At 40.4% G+C, this 13,797-nt stretch overlaps 1 protein-coding gene across 7 annotated transcripts in view; it reads left to right on the top strand.

Moving 5' to 3' along the window:
- Positions 1 to 13,797, top strand: part of rnf220a (ring finger protein 220a) — a 164,955-nt gene that overhangs the window by 126,141 nt on the left and 25,017 nt on the right. For 5 of the 7 annotated variants that reach the window (XM_051396589.1, XM_051396580.1, XM_051396616.1 and 2 more), the window contains 4 exons: positions 3,019 to 3,067; positions 6,652 to 6,747; positions 9,970 to 10,012; positions 12,284 to 12,408. In XM_051396589.1, the coding sequence (XP_051252549.1) occupies positions 3,019 to 3,067; positions 6,652 to 6,747; positions 9,970 to 10,012; positions 12,284 to 12,408 (313 nt within the window). Of the gene's footprint in view, positions 1 to 3,018; positions 3,068 to 6,651; positions 6,748 to 9,591; positions 9,828 to 9,969; positions 10,013 to 12,283; positions 12,409 to 13,797 lie in introns of those variants that run through there. The other 2 variants (XM_051396598.1, XM_051396633.1) reach the window with 2 other exon arrangements.

Here is a 13,797-nt window from a genome sequence, read left to right on the forward strand (position 1 = left end):
GAAACAAGACTTTGAAAGCACCCACAATGCCCTTACCTGCCTCCCCCGGTTCACACACATGCCTCATTACCACAACACAATTTAAATTGCTTTGTCTCTCGTCTTTCATCGCCCCCTTCCTTCCTTTTCCTCCTGTCTGTCTGTGTGTTTGTTTCTCTTTGCCGTGTCGCTCATTTCCACACTCTTATCCTTGCTCTGACACGGCAGGCAGTTGGAATTTCCAGCCCCATAACCCTCGCCATCAAAAATTCATAGAACCGGGCAAACAGACGTGTGAAGCTGCGAGAAGAGGCGGCGACACAACAACTCTCCCATCACTCCCTCTTCTTTCTTTCTCTCATTTTCTGTCTTCTTTCATCTTTCCCTCGCTCGATCTCTCTCTTTATGTTGCCCGCCACATCTCTCTCTCTCTCACCTCACATTTCATCTCCTCCTACCTCTTCTCTGTGTCTCCCCCTTTTTTTCACTCCCTTTCATCTCTCCATCACCCCCTCTGTCACTGTGGCAATTTTCTCCCATCGTGGCAGGCATGCAACTGCTGTCCTCTCTCCCCCTCTCCCTCCTTCTCTTGTCGCTGTTTGACACTGTCAACAAGCAGGTAGAGGTGGCTGTTATTGTTGATGCCTCTGCAGAGGTTCCAGGTAATGAATAAAAGAGAGATAGAGGGAGAAGGAGAGAGAGATGACAGAGACAGAGATAGAAAAGAGAGGTGGTGGTGGTGGTGGGGGGGCGGCGTTGGCAGATTCCCCTGCATTACACAGCAGCTTGACTGTGTCACCCATGTTTATTCTCTTTGTTGGTGGAGGTGAGGCCCGCTGCTCAGCTTTCACGCACACAGTAGCAAGACAATATACAGATGCAAGCACACACACACACACACACACACACACACACACACACACAGCACAGACGCAGTAATGACACGTTTTACCTGTTCACCATGCACACAGACATTTAATATATACAGTTCTGTGTATATTGTACACTGATCCACATGCACACTTTCACTAGCACTAGCTACTCCTCTCAGATCATAAAGGAATCAGTCACATCAAATGAGGAAATAATGAATAATGAAAATAAAATAATAATGAAAACTAATAAGTAATATTAGCTCCAAGAGCTCACTAACCTAATATCCAGTCATTTGATATTTTTTATTATTTATTGTCAAAAGTTTTGGTTACAGACACAGATAAATAAATAAAAAACTGTTTATTTATCTCATGGTATATGCCAAACAATCATGTCGGAGTATTTACACATCAACATCCTGCTCTTTTCCTGTAAAACACTAAAATGATGATGGCGACTGTTAGATTGGGGTGGGCTAGCTGCTGGCCAACCAATATCACAGTAGAAGCTTCTTGTTTGGTCTTTAGTTGGCAGAAATATGTAATATTAAAGAAGCTGAACAAGCTCCAAACTGTTAGGCCTTTAAAGAGGTACTCCAACAATTTAATATTGCACTTCCATAAAGTTGAATGGTCAATGAGAGACTGATCAAAAAAAACAAAAAAAAAACATTGATTCAACAGAGGCCAATAAATCTTGACTTTTAGCTTTTAAAAACCCTACATTTACCATGATGCAACCAGCATCTTGTCATCAGCCTCTCCTTGTCTGGTAGACATTACAGAATGTGTGTAAGGAAAAAATACATTCACAGTACTTCCATCTCTCTATCTTATCATGCATTCCATCCTAACACTGTGCAGCTATGCATTATATGTCTGTCTTATATTTTACGTGTCTTGCTCTTATGCCTTCTCGTGCACCACTTTGTAAATTCTTCTCTCAGATAAGTGACATATAAATAAGGCTTCTTATTCTTATTATCCACCCATCCATCCATTGAAAAAGGAAATCCCTTGTCTACCAAGGCATGCTGTCAGATTAGAGGTCGCGCTCAATTCAGTTTCAGGCACATTCCCTTCCATGGTTTGCCTCCATCTGTCTGTCAGTGTGTGTGTGTGTGTGTGTGTGTGTGTGTGTGTGTGTGTGTGTGTGTGTGTGTGTGTGAGTGTGTCCAAGGGGGTCTGGAGTGCTAACAGGGTCTCAAAGCAAACATGACAACCCTGTCTCGCTTTGTCAACGTCAAGCTTGTCGCAACGCTTCGAGAAGCTCGGAGAAATGTATCTGTGTGTTCAAGAGAAAGTCAGAGAGAGAGAAAGGCAGGAAGAAAGAAGGATGGGGAGAAAGAAAGAGAGAGATGGAGAGAAAAGGGATGAGGAGAGAGCATAAAAAAAAGAAATGAAGGAACAACAAATTAATTGAGAATAAGGTGGGGGGTAAATGAATGAAAGAATCAGACAGTAAAAGTGTCAGAAATGAAGTAACACATGAATTGAATGTGTCTGTTTTATTGGCAGAATAGAGGCTAGTTAATATATTTCCATCATTCATCATCAGTCATGTATCCATCTACACACAACTCTTGGAACATGTCCTTCTTTCTTACTGTCTTACATCTTATTTCATTCTCTTTGCCCCCCTCTCTGTCCCATCATCCCTATAATGTTTACAAGTCAGCCGATTGTCCTCCATGTATTTCAGAGTCAAAGTGACCACAGGCTGACTCCACTGACAAATCAAATCACAGCAAAATCAGTTATTTCCTGCTTTTGTTACTGCAACAAACAATGTGTGTGTATGTGTGGTGAGACAAATCTGGAGAATGACTGCCTCAGTAAAGAATATCCAGCTAATATACTGAGTATTCCTTCTATTTTCAGTCATATTTTTCAATTACCCTAAAGAAGAGTAGCCAGAGATGGATGAAAGGTGAAAGAGAACTGAAGACAGATAGAGGAAATGTAGTATATTGGTGTATACTAGTAACCCATTTGTGCAGTTTCTGGTGTAACTGCGTACACCCTTCCAGAAGTACATAATACCTTAAAACTGAATGACCTCTCAGAAATATGTCTAGATGCTTAAAAAAAACAAGCAGACAAGATTCAACATATAATATTACAAACTCACTAAATTCTGTTTTGTCTTCTTTCTCTCCTGCAGTAAGAACCCCTCACCCAAGGATGGAGCAGCCACTCCTGGAACCCCCAAGGTGAGATGAACCTCAATTTCTGTAACCTGTAATTCCATAAGTTATCTATGTTTAGATTATATACATCCCTCATTATTTATTTTCTCATCTAAGTGTTTCAATGCTCTTTGTTTATTCACATCGACATAGTTCAAAAAGAGAAAAGGATTTTAGGTGATTGAATACAAAATGAGATGCATGCATAGTAAACCTAGTTAGATTTAAAAACATGACACATTTTCAGTGATACGTGGTGTAGTTCCTTACTGTCCAACTCAGAGCTGTTACTCTGAAGCCTCTGTTCCTCTCTGCTGCACTAAGGGTAAATCAGCTGTACTGTAGGCCTCTGTCTTATATCTTACACACACACACACACACACACACACACACACACACACACACACAGTACCAGTCTCCCGTGGTCCAGCAGGCAGCAGAGCCAAGAGGCACTGTACTGTGATTGTTCCAATTAGAGAGACAGAGATGCAGACAGACAGAAAAGAAAGAAAATAAAAGAGAAGACAGATAATGTCAGATTGTAGGAAGACGGATTTATGATTCCATCAAGTAGGCATTCCTGAACACATCACCAGCTGCCAGAATAAAATTATATAAATATATAACATTAGACCTTTCTATATCCTAAACTAGAAAGCCCAACTCTCATTTAAGAGAAACTGCAATAATACAATAATATGAGTGCACTTGATAGCTTGGTAGTATGGTGGATTTTAACAAATACAGGAAAAAGGCAGAGAAAATAAACAAAAGATGGAGTCTTGTTTCAAGAAATGACTTCACATGTCACTTCCAACCTGCTTGATTTTGAAAACTTCAAAATTCAGTTGTCGTTTTTCCTGAAAGTATCCCTAAAGCAATCAGACTTCATAATTTCCATGTCTGTTCATTTCTAACTAACGAACATGTGAAAGTCAGAAGAAGAAAAAGTTCATCCAAGGTGCACATGAATGCAACATGAGAGCTCTAGAATAATACACAGGAGGCCATTTTCATTCGCACACACCTTTGGGTGCTGACCCAGGCTTAGCGCAACACTGTGGGTGGGCTCGTACTTGAGAAAGGCAGAAAGCGCAGGAGTGAGCGCCGGCCTTCCTCTCCGGCCGTGACTGCGCATCTCACCGCTGTTGTTTAGTATTCAGCAGCAGGCCATGGACAATGGAGAGGGCCAGTCTGAAGCACATGAGCCTGTTGTCATCGTCTCCTCCCCGGTATGCACCACCCACCCACATTAGACCGGAGATTAACCCCAACGCACCTCCTTATGTGGTGTTCAGTCCACTTTGTGTAGTCCTTGCTGAGCTAAGGTGATTGGATCAGACTGAAAACATGTGATATCTGCAGGGCCACACACTCTTTGACACACACACACCCATGTTAGATACTACGCCACATGCATGTGAAAAGATTTAGACACAACCTTTTCTCTTTGCCTCATTTTATGTGTTTATTATTGATTTACACATACAAAATACAGATTTAAACACTTTATTTTAGTCTTTAAGGTCAAATTTAGAGTTAAAATGTCTGTACCACGAGGTATACATCCATTTGCTCATCCGAATGTAGCGTTAAAGGCAACCTTTTCGAAGCTGATCTCTTCGCGTGTTGATTTAATTGGTTGGTTTAAAAGACCAAAATTTCAATGGAAGATCTTCATTTACAATTTCTTCGTAGAATACCGCTAAATGTCATATTCTAATGATAAAACTTAAGCATATTCCCAGAACGCCCCCAGGTAAATGATTCCTGACCTTTTTAAACCTGAGTAAAAGAGGGGGGGGGGAAAGACAGCACGCACACACTCACACACTCACACAGAGGCATAAAAGCATCATGCATAATGTCCAATTTACTGTGGCAGCACTGGAGGTTGGTCATTTCTCACATATTATTATTAGATTACTGCTGTCGAGCACTTAAGCCTCTGCTCTGCCCCTTTCCACTTGATTAATAGGAGACGACTGTAAATACAAATATTTCATAGCTGCCTTGTAAAAAAAAAAAAAAAAGCAGCAGCATAGGCACACATGAAAATACAAGCACACACACACACACACACACACACACACACACACACACACACACACACACACACACACACAGCCAGAGCTCTGTCAGGACTAAGCCTTGTAAAAAAGTGATATTGCTCCTCTTTTCTTCCCTTCTTCTCTCTTTCACATCATTATCTGCTTGCGTCTTGTTCACTTGAGGAATTCCCTGGATTGTCTTTGTCACAGAGTGGGTTAGAAGAGGATATTGTCTTCTATGTGTGTGTCTATGAGAGGGAAAGAGAGAGTGTGCGTTTGTAAGTGTTGTAAGACAGATTTATGGACAGGCAGTGTCCCGTAATGTCAGACAGTTACGCTCCTCCTTTTCAGATGTTTACCCTTCCTCCTCCTCTTCTCCCTTCTTCCTCTCTTTTTCATCACTCGTTCTTCCCTAACTCCTCTTAACGTCCCATAAACATTAACTCTAATCAGTGGAAGGGACTTTATAGACAAAGTCAGGCAGGTTACAGTCATCATCAATGACGTGTCGCTCTCAGCATCTGTGGCAATAACACTCTTGGATTTCTCCAAGGGTAAAGATTTCCCATTTCCATTTTTCTTTCCTGTGTAAGTGATCTTTTGTACAGAAATAAAAAAAATTATTTTTGGATATGTATTCATTTGATACAGAACAAGGTAAAAAAACAAACAAAAAAAAGCTTTTGCTTCCATTTTGTTGTTGTTTTTCCCAGTGCTTTACAGTCTACAGTAATTTTGAATTTAGCTTTAAATTGAGCACTTACACATCAACTAACTGTTTCCATCTTTTACTCTTCAACTGCTTTCATCTCTGGACATTTTGACTGCATTAATCCCTTTCTCTTCAACTGTCACCTCTGCTTTCGATGCATACACTTCAAATCCTCAGATCTTCACCTATGATTAACACAAAAAAGCTCCTGCAACCTCTACTGATCAGTAACACTTTCCAAAAACTGCTTCCCATGCTCACACTTCAGCTGACACTTTAACTGACATCATGTCTTTCAGGATTTACACAGCTCCAGAATTTCGACTCCTTTCAGCTCCTAAATTTCAGCTGTTACTTCAGCTGCATTCAGTGTTTGATCTCCGACTTTGGCTTCTTTTAGCGCCTCCATTTTAATTGCTATTTCAAACTCTTCTATCATTTGGACTATGATTGCCACTTCAAACTACAGTTTTGAAATTTCAGTAGCCAGCACATCTTCCGAAAAATGTTGAGTTTGTAGTTTGTATGGACCTTATGGACATGGCAAATCATTCAAATGACCTTATTGTCAAGACAAGCTAAGCTGTGTGTGGCTACATCCAGGGGTGTTATCTCTCCAACAGTGAAGTTACATCTGTTTTCCTAAGATTTATTTATTTATTTATTTTTTTTTTTTTGAAATAGCATTACTCTTGCCTCGTCTATGTTTATTGATTATTCCCATGCAGCAGCTGTCAAGCGAGGACAGGTACTGCTGTAATCATTGCTCCAGAGGTGATAATATAACAAGATCATCTGCATATAGAAGACATTTTATTTCTCTCTCTCTGTCTCTCTGTCTCTAGTCAATGCTGTTGTCGGTGCACATCAAGCGTGAGGGAGAGTCTCCTGTGGTCTCGCCCCTGTCCTCTGAAGACATCCACCACTCCGACAGATACCAGGTCACACTCAAGCACATATACACACACTCACACACACGGGTTGAATAACAGTCAGTCTAGATTGACACCATCATCCTGTTTGTCCCTTAGGTCACTTCTCCAGAGTAGTATCCAGCTCACTTTCTCTATACTTCTAACTTCTTCTCAGTTATAGTGAAATGAATCCTGTATGTTAAGCATACTGTCATTACGAATAAGCAGTAATAACCAAGGAGGTATATGATCCATAATCACCAAAAGCACTACAATCATCCATTTTAAATCGGATAATGTACACCTTGTCTGTTATTATCCCCTCCCAGCCAATCAGTCAAGAATTCTTAGTGACCATGGTACAATGGTAAATCTAAACACTCCACTCCTCCTACAAATACTATAGCCAGATTTGTACTGACATTTCATAAATCAAATAATATTGGAAATTAACACATTTTATATAACTTGCTGGATACGAACAGCACAGGCTCTAGTGGGATCTTCCCAGTACAAGCACTGTTTTAGTTGTTGAGTTGTTTCACAGGTAGATTGCGTATTTTAACTCTAACGATGTGGTGTTCAATGTGGGATACATCAATGTTTTAAGACATGCATGTTCAATGTTTTAAGCTGAGGTGATATTTTCTGTTTCTGTCACACAACTGTCATCACAAATTCACAAATCTGGTTAATTTGTGTTAATTATAAAGCACCCCTGCTGTTGTTGACCAAACTTCAATGAGACCCTCCTCTGATGTTATATTTTTATTTATTTTTTTCATATTAACTATGTAGCAAATCATAGGACTTCCATAATATATTGTATCAAATTGTGATTTTCCCTAATCATGACAGATGTGTAACAGTTAAACTGGGAATTACAGTAGATTGTGGGTTTTATACCCTCTCAGCAGTTAAGTTGACCAACAGGCCAATCTCCTTAAATCTCTGATATTTTTAAAGCCACCCTGACTGCTTTTATCTCTTAAATTCATCAAAGTTTGTTCGGGTAATTCTTCTGGCCATGATGTATCTCTGGGTTAAGTGGGTTTCCCCCCTCGCACCATAAAATAAGAACTATTAAGTCCATGCAGACGTTACATCCATACGTTCAGGATGACACAGCTCATAAAGACCTTATAGCGATAAAGTAGATTTTCTCATTAAGTGAAACTGCTGAAATCACCTTATATTATACAAATGATTAAGTCAATGGTGACTCTTTTTACCACCATGAAAATGGAGCATAATGGCAGACTTTGCACCTTCTCTCTGCCTGTCAGTCCGTCTCAGTGCTCTTTTCCTCTCTACCTCTTCCCTTCCTCTAAAATCCTGACCTATCCGCAGCCATTCAGTGAGTGTATCATAATGATACGGTAGTAGTGGTGATGCGAGGCGAGTGGGCCTATAACTCAAGTGGGGCCTGGGAGGGGAAGGGAAGGGAGAGATGGAAGGATTGAGGGGACAGATAGAGGGCCAGAACAGAAGGAGAAGGCCAGACTGCTTGTCGGCTCTCGCTGATGGACGATGGTCCGAAGGTGAGAGGACTGAACCGCCGCCTACTCACTGTTGCCGTGTCAAAGAGAGGGCATCCATAACTGCGACGGGGGATGCTTTAGTCAGCATATAGCTAAAGGCATACAGGCCTCTGGGTTTGAATAGACCCAGTAGACCTGAGGTGCACATTCTGCAAGAGACAGAAGAGGAGGGGAGAAGAAGAAAGAAATCTGACCTCACTTAATTTATTTCTCAATCTTGTACTTTTAATGATAAGACCATTATTCTTAATAATACGGGGGAATTTACCCCAGGCATCCTGAACTACCAAAGGCCCCAAATGTTCCACATTCACTGAGATAAATGATCACTTAACTGTACGCCACAGTTGCCAGTGGTGGAAGGTAACTGATTTACTCACGTACTATACTTAAGTACAATTTGAGGTACTTTTACACACTTTATACTTCAGTTCAGAGGGAAGTAAGTTTTACTACAATCTACTTTGCAGATAGATTTTACATCAAAAAAGTACAAAATACAATATATTATTTAAGACTAAAGCAGTGGTTCTCAAGAAACAGTGTCTAGATGGGCCCTTTGTGACATTCGATAATTCGACATTTGGTTAAATCCAATGTCCCCCCCCCCCCATAAAAAGCAAAGATTACAGAAAAGTCAAAAATATGAACACAAATTTATATCGCAAAAACTTTGGTTTTCCTTCTTTAATTTCTCACACCCCGCAGATTTTTCTTGACACCCTTTGTAAAGGAGGTCAACCCCATGTTTTGGATCCACTGGACTAAACATTTTTAGTATTACTATTAGTATTAGCAGTCAATGTAATGTAAGGGCCCTTTTTCTGTATAATAAGTACTTTTTCTTTTGACACTTACCTCTGTAATTTTACTTAAATGAAGGGCCTCGACTTGTAATGGAGTCATTTTACATTGTTGTATTGGTATTTTTTACTTAGGTAAAAGATCTGCGTACTTCTTCCACCACGGACAGTTGAATAATACGAACTTAAGTTTGCTGCAAAACTGTCTATAATCTGCTGCACACACAGAAAAGACCAAATAGCTACCAAGAAACTACACTTTAAGAGTAAAAAGAGATGTTCACAAACACCAAACTGTCAAGCTTCTTAACATCTTTGACATAACTTCACTGAGTAAAATCCTCTAATTCTTCTCTTTTGTGTCAGCCTGTATAAACAGTAGTAGTAAGGTAGAGTAGCCAGTATGTCTGTATGTAAAACACCAAACCCATTGATTAAAAGGAGACCGTTTAATGAAACCCGTTGCTTCCCCCTAGCGGTCGACATCCGGAACAACACGTGACGTTTCCCTACTTCCGTCTCCAGCGCGTCACATGATCAAAACAAGCCAACATGGCGTCGGACATGAGTAGTATTTGTCGATACGGGCGGCACTTTCAATCCTTTTCCATCCGTATTAAATAATAGATAGAAGCTTTAGTTCGCAGCGATGTTCAGTATCTGGACACACAGTCGCCAGTTTGCAGCAGTGACTTTTGGCGGCTGTACAATGAGCTGTGAGTGAGCCCTGACAGTTATGGAGGAGGTGGAAAACAATAGAGAAGTAGGTTTGTTTACAGTGCCCTAGTCTCAGCATCCAAAGCAATCCCATTCTGAAAAGTTATATTTGTACTTGTAAACATATTATAGTGTTTCTTTATTGTCTAATGTATGTTTCCCCCCTCTCCTTTCTCCTCTGCTTGCAGACATTTTTACGAGTTCGAGCAAACAGGCAAACAAGATTGAATGGTATGTACACATTCCGTTTCATCTCCTGAGTGATGCTTAATATCGCTTATTAATATACATTACATGACTCCAACTCCAAGTTATACAGTGTAAATGTCCTCATTAAGAGTTTGTATTAGTGTACTCAGGTTTGCTTTTGATCTTAGAAGGTTTGGAAAAAAGATGATACAGTTACTTTAATGTCAGAACAGTTTATAGATATGGTAGAATGAATTAGGAAATAAAAAGTTAAAATATATTGATGTATAAAAAGCTTATCTTTTGTATATATGTCAGGAAGTTAAATAGGAAGTGATAAAAATTATTATAACCATAAATGACTGAGAAACATTATGATATCACAGTGTCAAGGCACAGGAGGCAAAATAGTTTTGTCATGCAGTTTGACTTTGTGATAGTCAATTTTATTTATATTTTATATATACATTTTCACAGCATGCTTAATAATCAATGTTTAGTCATTTCTGAAAGGTTTTTATATTTAATGGAGCATATATCAGGATGGTCTATCATTCCTCAGTGATGATGTCATGTGACAGAGAAAGTTTTTGAACCATCAGTCTGAAGAAGCCAAAAGCATCTTATCACATGGCGATCTGTAAAAAACTCTGTTCTTAGGGTATTTTCACTATCCTCAAAGACTATTGTAAAACGAATATAAATACAAAATATCCCAGCTGTTGCACAAACATAGATTTTAAACCAGTTTTCCAAGTTGCATCTGTGTTTCCTAATCCATGTAGCTGGAAATGACCTCTCTTTTGACTCTTTTTGTAAAACACAAGCAAAACATGCCATTACACCACCATACCAACTACATTAAAACATTAAATTTTGGTTCACATTGTACAAATTGAGCATGGCCATTTGCCATTTCTGGCTGTCTTGGTTTGGATTAGAGGCACTTTTGAAAACTGGATTCTTATCTTGATCACTTGAATGTAATCTAATATTTAACATTAGACATAAACTGGGGTTAAACTCTGAGAAAACTCTTCAGAACTTCTGGCTAACTTTTCTAAGTAGCAGGGTTTTCCAACGTTTTAATTGCTGTATTTGGTCATTGTGCTGCTCCAGAGCCTTGATAGGCATCACTGTAGACTTTATAAATGGTGGCACTGAAGGAGAAAGTTTTCTGGTTTGCACCAACTGTCACAATACTGAATTTCTTACATGTTAAATCAACCTGTATGTTTTCAGAATTGTCAACTTTTTTCAGCCACCACTGTCAACTTTTATTGAAAATACGTATCCTTTCTTATCAAGGGAGGCTGAAGCAGTGTAAAACCAATAAATGCTAATATAATCAATACATTCGTATCTGTAACAGTTGACTCGTGCCACATTGGTGCCTGTCTGTATTGCAAGATATTTAGTGTGTCCGGTCTTGAGGCAACGCATGGATAACTCAGCCTTTTTCAGTCAGAGCCCATGACAAGAGCCATTGAAGACTTAGTTTAAACTCCGCCCTCCATTACTTTCTTTCTGCCCTCATGTGGAACCAGGCATCATGTGGGGTATAACAGCTGATGGGGGGGGGGCAGAGATCCCTGCCGGACCTAATTAGCAGCCCTTTCCCTTCTCTATTTAACAACGCTCCTCTCGATTAGCGTCAGGGGAGAATTGGTGAGGAGGAGGAGGCTGTTTCTCTCTTTAACCCTCCCAGCCTCACTCGTTCCATCTTCTTCCCCTGCAGTTATGGCGTATTGCCTTATGTCCTCCTCCTCCTCCTTTCCCTCCATCCCTTGCCACAGTCCCTCTTGGCCTCCTCTGCTTTCCCAGCCAGCTAAAAATTAATGTCCCCGCGCGCCATTTGCAGTTAAGAAAAAACGACAGAGACTCGGGGCGCAATGACGGCTGTTCTGCTCTGTTAAATTTCTAATTAAATTGTGTGTGTGTGGGGTGGTGGGAGCTGTGACAGGAGGGCAGGGAAGGAAAGAGAGAAGAAACAGAGGGAGAGGAATGGCGAGGATGTGGAGTGCAGGAAGGGTTGCACGTCCGGCTCTTGTCATTTCTTTCTGTACACTTTTCAGAAAAGGCCAAGTTTAGCCAGCTCTGCCTCCTCCCATATGCTTCTAAGAGTTGAGCTGTATTACACTGAATATGATCCAATCAGGGAAGATCCATCTGTCATGAATAGTCCTCAGGTCTTTTTTAGATACTCTCCTGTTCTTTGAAACCAGTGATATTATTGTCTAAAGAAAACATAATGGAAAAAACTGACATTAAAACTAGTCTGTGTCTGTCTTTCTCTTTTCCCTCCGTTTCCAGCCCGTATAGGCAAGATGAAGAGGAGGAAGCCTGAGGAGGGGGGCCAGGTATGTCCGCTGTGCAGTGCCCCATTGGCTGGGAGCGAGGAGGAGATGAGTAGACATGTGGAACAATGCCTGATCCAGGTAGTACAATCCTGGGCCCAAACCCCGCCTCCTACCTCCAGTCGGACAGCCTATCAACCTCTTCTCTTCCTGTAGTCGCTGACCAGTCACCTCTTTACTTCCTGTAGCTGCTGTCCAATCACCTCTGTACATTAGAGCAGATGCCAACCAATAGTTGAAATAGTAGTTTCTGTAGATTTAACTTCCTTCACACGGCAGCGCTGCATTCACATCATATGGGAATAACTGTCTGAAAGACTAGAACATATAAAAAACATACGGACATCAAAGTATTCACATGTCCATCATTAAATTTTGCCCCTGCAAAGCTGATACACAATTTAGTAGAAGTAGAATGCTGATATCAGCGGTTTCTCCCATGTGACATGGTTGCATCTTATCCATTGGCATGCAGCTCCTGTATGAGCATAACAGTTAGATCTTGAGTATTTCCTGCCAGAGTCCATCACCAGTCCTTCTTTCCTGTAGATGTTAAACATTACCTTCTTTCCTACAGTAGACAAACAAATCACCACCGCTCCTCCGGTATCTCCCCTCACTGACTACTGTCCATTACACTAGCTGTAGAGACACTAATACCTTCTTCTTCACTAGCACGCTTTAGGTGTTCCAGTGCTGTACCATGCCATGTTGAGCTGTGTTTTTATTACACAGTGTAAGAGTCCTGCACTCAACCATACTGTACTGGGATGTTAAAGTCCTGCTTGCAACCACGGCCAAAGCTCCTTTCTTCTTGTTCTAATTGGCGATCAAACAGATGGAAGATTCTGTGATTTCTGAACTCCTCTTTGCTGTGTATCTAAACTAGAGTTAGACATTTCGGGCAATCTTGTCACGCCCTGCTGAATCTTCCTGGTAAAACAATATTAGTACAGTAATGTTAGGCCAAATCACTGATTATCTCCAAATGCAAATGTCTAGAGGTTGTTGTTTTTTTTTTTTTTTTTTAAATCAGTTGCAGCAAGTTTTTCCAGCACTTTGCTTTTCTGTGTTCCCAGGTGAAATAGATCAATGTAGCAACAACTTGAGCTAACTGAGCCCTGCTGTCTGTCAGAAACATATTGAGTATGGGAACAAAAAGGTATAACACGAAAGTTTGATGGTTTTGCTGTTGAGTTTTGGGAAAAATAAAACCACAGAAGAAGAAAATAGTTGGAGCTTCCTGTAAAATAGTTGGCCTGAAACATTTGGGTGTTTAATGCTGTTGAGATTGCCAACAATAAAGGAACTTATCACAGCTGGTCATGGTATGGTACAGGTAAAGCGTGCTATGGATATCTGGCCTGTCTTCCACCACACCACTATTTAAAAAGAAAAAAAGTAAAATCATGTACATGAAGTTGTTGAAAAGACAAAAATGTCTCTGGTTGTCTGTGAAGTTTTTGCGCT

This window comes from Dicentrarchus labrax, unplaced genomic scaffold, assembly GCF_905237075.1.
Source record: "Dicentrarchus labrax unplaced genomic scaffold, dlabrax2021, whole genome shotgun sequence".
Lineage (NCBI taxonomy): Eukaryota > Metazoa > Chordata > Actinopteri > Moronidae > Dicentrarchus > Dicentrarchus labrax.